At 41.0% G+C, this 6053-nt stretch overlaps 1 protein-coding gene across 1 annotated transcript in view; it reads left to right on the top strand.

Annotated features, from left to right (window-relative positions):
• The first annotated feature begins 785 nt into the window (after positions 1 to 785).
• LOC141340790 (uncharacterized) overlaps positions 786 to 6053 on the top strand; it is a 13630-nt gene continuing 8362 nt past the window's right edge. Inside the window, exons 1-3 of the mRNA XM_073845913.1 lie at positions 786 to 846; positions 5333 to 5656; positions 5760 to 6051. Coding sequence (XP_073702014.1) covers positions 786 to 846; positions 5333 to 5656; positions 5760 to 6051 — 677 coding nt within the window. The remainder of the gene's footprint in view (positions 847 to 5332; positions 5657 to 5759; positions 6052 to 6053) is intronic.

The following is a 6053-nucleotide window of genomic DNA, read 5'->3' as shown; positions in this document are numbered from 1 at the left end:
CTTTGTTTCTATAAAGGTCTTAGGGAATTAAAATTAAATGTAATACAATTAATTTGATTGTAAGTAACATTGGTTAATTCAGTTAAAACTAGGTTTAACTTATGTTTCTTAAACAGGCTGAACGAATGCAATTGTTAGCAGCCCATTTAGAAAAAAGAGAGGTAGTGTCATTTCACACCTGTCAGTCTAATATGGGTTCATAGATGATCTCTGCTCTACTGCGGTTAAACTCAAAAGTGAGATCACAGATCTGAAACACTACAACTGCTAAAATTATTTTGCTATTTTAGTTACAAAAGTGTAGAATGACATCAATCATCAATCATTTTAGCATTTTATGAAAGCCTAAAAGATCAAAATGGTCACTATTAAACTTCATAAAGACAGAGTTTGTTTGACTAAATGCTCATTCCATAACTGCTATTATTATAGTTATTTGCAGAACACCAAAAAAATAAAAAATAAAAATCCTTTATATGTTAACTCATTTTAATTTTCTTCTTTGTATCAGGGCATCTTTAAAAACAGCAATCATGAGTATCCTTGTTTACGTGAAATTCAGAGCAAATATCAGCAGAAACAGTGTGAAGATCAGTCAGAATATGAAGCTGATTCAACACTTGTCCATCATGCAGTGATGTAGTGTCAGTCAAATACAGCTTGTGTCAGGAATAAACACTCAGCCAATCAGATCAGAGGAAGTGAAAAAACACAGGAAGAGCTGCTAGTTTTTAAAGACAGAGTTGTGAGCATATTATGAAGAGGAAGACTGACAGAAAGAGAAAATGGCTGATAAGTGTCATCTGTGTCTGCTGGGACTGATCTTTCTCTCTTCACTTCTCACAGGTAAAGACAGCTGTACTTTCTCTATAAAATATTGAGTGGAATTAGTCTGGGAAGGAGTTAATGGTTTATTCCTGAACAAACTTAGACAGTTCAATACTCAAACATCTGATGCTGAATTATTTCCATAATAAGAGTGTGTTTGTTAATTCAACAGCTTTATGACAAAGACAAACTAAAAAAAAAAGTTTATTCTGTTTTTAATCTTGTGATTTTTATGCTGATATTTTTGTTTTGATTTAATTTATTAATACTTGGACGTGGTAAATGTTCGTGTTGTTAAAAAGAAAATGGATGGCTTGACTCGGAAGTGTACTTTAGTGCAATGTTTTGTTTATTTACAGTGAGGCTTAGGTGATCCACAAGTGTGCAATATTTACAAAGTACAAAAAAAATATACAAAAATAAACAAAACACTGTCACCGGCAAAAAAAAAAAAAAAAAATAAATAAATTAAACTGAATGTCCAAAATCTACAATATATACACAGGTATCCACACTATACATGCTTACTATAAGTTTGAGTTAAGTTCAAGGCACTTCAACTTCACGCTTACTCGTCCAGCCTACCGAGAGACAACAAACACTAGTGCAGAAGCACTTTTTATACACTTTGCCAGTCCCCTTCCGGGTGACCAGTGAGATCGGAAGAGCGCGGCCGGCTTCAAAATAAAAGTTCGCCCACAATTGCGATCGGTTTCACTGCCGCCTCCTCCGACTCAGTACAACTACATTTTACAAACACAACATAAAACAGGTGAGACATAAAAAATATTTTTTTTTTTTTCGGTTCTTGCCTGTATGGAGATGTAATGTGTGCAAGGTATGCAGAGGGGGCATGCAATGTGGTGCTTTTTGTATATGTGTCGTGAGCTAACGTGTGTACCCACCACTACGGCTGTCAGGCATGAAAAAGAGTGTATGAATGGTGTGTGTGTGTGTGTGTGTGTAAACCAGCGCTAATTCAGCCAGGGCTAGATTTCCTCCTTCTCCAGACGGACGACCGTAACACGCGACGGTAGTCTGCTACAACATTCCTCTTGCCTGGGATGTGTCGTACTTGGAACAGGAAAGGTTGTAAGGACAGGTACCACCAAGTGACCCTTGCATTGTGATCTTTCATTGTGTTGATCCAGCTAAGGGCACGATGGTCAGTCTCCAGGTCGAACTATCTTCCGAGCAGATAGTAGCCCACTTGATTTGCCAGACACTCTTTTTTGGACAGTTGAATATCTCTGTTTTCTGGGCAACGATTTTCGACTCAAAAAGGCCACTGGCCTTTCCTCCCCAGACAACCCCTGGGCCAGGACAGCTCCGAGCTGAAGCATCTACCTGGACCAAGAACCGCTGAGAGAAATCTGGACTCTGCAGGATGGAGCATGAACACAGTCAACTCTTGAGGTTCTGAAATGCTGTTTCACATTCAGCCATCCACGGCAAAGGAGTCTTTATGGCCTTTGTCAGTAGAACGGTCTCGCCAGCGTTGCAAAGTCTGGTATGAACCTCCTATCCCACCCAATAAGTCCCAGAAATGATCTCCCCCCTTTCTTACTGGTGGGTCTTGGACTGCGCTGGATCGCATCCAACTTACAGACTTGTGTCTTGATTTGTCCGTTGCCCAGAATGTATCCATTGTGTGATGTCTCTTTCTGTGTCTATTGACACTTCCTCACGTTCGATGTCAGTCCCGTCTTCTGTATCCTTCCCAGTGTTTCTTTCAGATGTCGCAGATGATCTGAAAAGGTATCACTGTAAATGATTATGTCATCCAAGTAAACAGCAGCCCACTTCTCACAACACTGCATGACACGGTCCTTCAGGCGTTGAAATGTGGCCGATGCCTCATGTAAGCCAAAAGTTAGAACAGTAAAATGGTATAATCCAGAGGGTGAACGGAAGGCAGTATAGGGCCATGAGGCAGGGTCAAGGGGAACCTTCCAGTGCCACCAGTGCAGAGCTTGCTCAGGAATGGCAGCAGGCAGGTGTGAGTGCATCTGGACGCACAGTGAGGCGAAGACTTTTGGAAGATGGCCTGGTGTCAAGAAGGGCAGCAAAGAAGCAACTTCTCTCCAAAAAACAAAAAAACATCAGGGACAGAATGATCTTCTGCAAAAAGTATGGCAAATGGACTGCTGAGGACTGGGGCAAAGTCATATTCTCCGATGAAGCCTCTTTCCGATTGTTTGGGGCATCTGGAAAAAGGCTTGTCCGGGGAAGAAAAGGTGAGCACTACCATCAGTCCTGTGTCATGCCAACAGTAAAGCATCCTGAGACCATTTATGTGTGGGGTTGCTTCTCATCCAAGGGAGTGGGCTCACTCACAATTTTGCCCTAAAACACAGCTATGAATAAAGAATGGTACCAAAACACCCTCCAACAGCAACTTCTTCCAACAATCCAACAACAGTTTGGTGAAGAACAATGCATTTTCCAGAAAAAGTGATAACTAAGTGGCTCGGGGACCAAAACGTTGAAATTTTGGGTCCATGGCCTGGAAACTCCCCAGATTTTAATCCCATTGAGAACTTGTGGTCAATCCTCAAGAGGCGGGTGGACAAACAAAAACCCACTAATTCTGACAAACACCAAGAAGTGATTATGAAAGAATGGGTTGCTATCAGACAGGATTTGGCCCAGAAGTTGATTGAGAGCATGCCCAGTTGAATTGCAGAGGACCTGAAAAAGAAGGGGCAACACTGCAAATACTGACTCTTTGCATAAATGTCATGAAATTGCTGATAAAAGCCTTTGAAACACATGAAGTGCTTGCAATTATATTTAAGTACATCACAGAAACAACTGAAACAACGATCTAAAAGCAGTTTAGCAGCAAACTTTGTGAAAACTAATATTTGTGTCATTCTCAAAACTTTTGGCCACGACTGTACATTGTGGGCCAAATGACCTGACCAAGGAAACAAATTACCAATTTGCAACACCATCAGTCAACAACACTTTGGCAGTACGTTTCAGATCTTTCCACCGAGCATATAAAACCCCATTGTCAATCACAAAGTGTTCGGTCTCTGTATTGGTTTCATTAACATGTTCAGCTTTTGTAAATAAAGGGCTCAAAGACAAGTCATTCTTTTGCAAAGTGCCTACATCCTCTGGTAATTTCCAGCTAGGTTTCTCAAGGTCTTTGGTATCGACCTCTGTAATTGGAGAACCCAAATACTTTGCTATGTGCCGCTGTCGGTGTGTTTTTCTGGGGCCTTTGGATCCGCCTTGCAACAGAATATCGTCAAAGTCAGGCAAAGGCTGCAACCCAGCTTTAGCTTTGGCCCGGGTAACCACAGAGCATGAATACAAAGTTGTTGGGTTCAGAGTTTTGGACAGATGATTTGATAGGATTTTGCAACAGTTCATTCAAAATAATCAAGTGATTCCCTAGAATCATGTCAGCAGGCAAATCAGCCACAATGACAACAGTTAGCATATATTTCTGTCCATGAATGTCCACAGTTACATCAGTACTTTGGTAGCTCTTAACATCACCATGTACACATTTAACATCAATTGTGTCATCAGAACAGACATTTGCAACATGACATGATTTGATCAGTGAAATTGCACTACCAGTGTCCAGCATAGCATGTAAACTGTGACCATTAACCGACACATTCAGTTTGTGAGAGGAGTCTTTCAGTTCATTTACATTATCATTTTTCTCTCGCAGTACATAACATAGTCCCGTCAACTTAGATTTTTTTGCTGGACACACGGTGGCTTTGTGTCTGGGCTGTTGACAATAATAGCACACCAGTTCTTTGTCTGTGAATGTCAGCAAATGGAAGTCTCGCATGAGGTTAACCATTCCGGCAGTTAGCATCGCCCCCTCCTCTGTGACGGCTGTCTGTCACAGCGTACTTGTTTGCTCGCAAGCACCCTCAAACTTTCCCTCTGACTCCTCCTACTTGCCAGAAAAATCCATTTCTGGGTCACGGGCTTTGCAGCAGTTTTTCTGGACGTGGTGAAAAAAACAGTGTCCAAAATCTACAATATATACACAGGTATCCACACTATACATGCTTACTATAAGTTTGACTCGTTCTCGGCTTACTCGTCCGGCCTACCGAAAGACAACAAACACTAGTGCGGAAGCACTTATTATACACTTTGCCGGCTTCAAAATAACAGTTCGCCCACAATTGCGAGGGGTTTTGCCGCCGCCTCTTCCGACTCAGTACAATTACATTTTACAAACAAAACATAAAACAGATGAGACATAAAAATATATACATTTTTTCGGTTCTTGTCTGTATGGAGATGTAATGTGTGCAAGGTATGCAGAGGGGGCATGTAATGTGGTGCATTTTTTATATGTGCCGTGAGGTAACTTGTGCACCTGCCACTACGGCTGTCAGGCAGGAAAAAGAGTGTATGAATGGTGTGTGTATGTGTAAACCAGCACTGATTCAGCCAGGGCTAGATCTCCTCCTTAACAAGTACATAACATAATGATTACTCGAATGTTCTTGTGTTTCAGGTACTAGTGGAGTGGATGATATTCATGTGTTCATCAGTTCTGGTGAAAATGTCCATCTGCCCTGTAATAATGCTCTTCCTGACTGCAACTCAACTACATGGATCTATAACAGATTCGGTCATTCAGAAACAGTTGAACTGATTAATTTAGGGGAAAAGAAGATAAACACAGATAATCATGAGAGACTGACTCTGGGGTCTGACTGCTCTCTGAACATCAAGAGCATCGCAAAAGAAGATTCTGGATTATACAGCTGCCAACAATGGAGGTTGAATGGACAAAAATGGAGACCTGATGCACATGTTGATCTGCATGTTCTTCATGGTAATTTTATAGTTATGTGATCAATTTAAAAAGTTCACATTCTTCATTTAACTTCCCATAAAGTTTGAAAAATGTGTGATTTGTGTGTTATTTTGTGTTTCAGTCTCTTCATCATCCTTAAAGACTGAGATCAGTCCAGGCAGCTATGTGACTCTCTCCTGTCAGTTGTATTCATATTCGCATACTAAACTCTCTTGCGTAGATTGGATCCATTCTCAGAGAATTCAGCTGTTCTGGGTGAATCAGGCTGGTGTTAAACTGATGATATCAGACACCAGATATCAGATATCTTCTCCAGGACACTGTATCATCACTCTGACTACAACACTCCTGAATGAAGATGACAACAGAGAGTGGAGATGTGAAGTTACTCACAGAGATCAACTCAAGACCTCAG

This window comes from Garra rufa, chromosome 1 (assembly GCF_049309525.1).
Source record: "Garra rufa chromosome 1, GarRuf1.0, whole genome shotgun sequence".
In the NCBI taxonomy this organism is placed as follows: Eukaryota; Metazoa; Chordata; class Actinopteri; order Cypriniformes; family Cyprinidae; genus Garra; species Garra rufa.
Note: the sequence above shows the minus strand (reverse complement) of the source record. Positions and strands in the feature narration are given on the sequence as shown.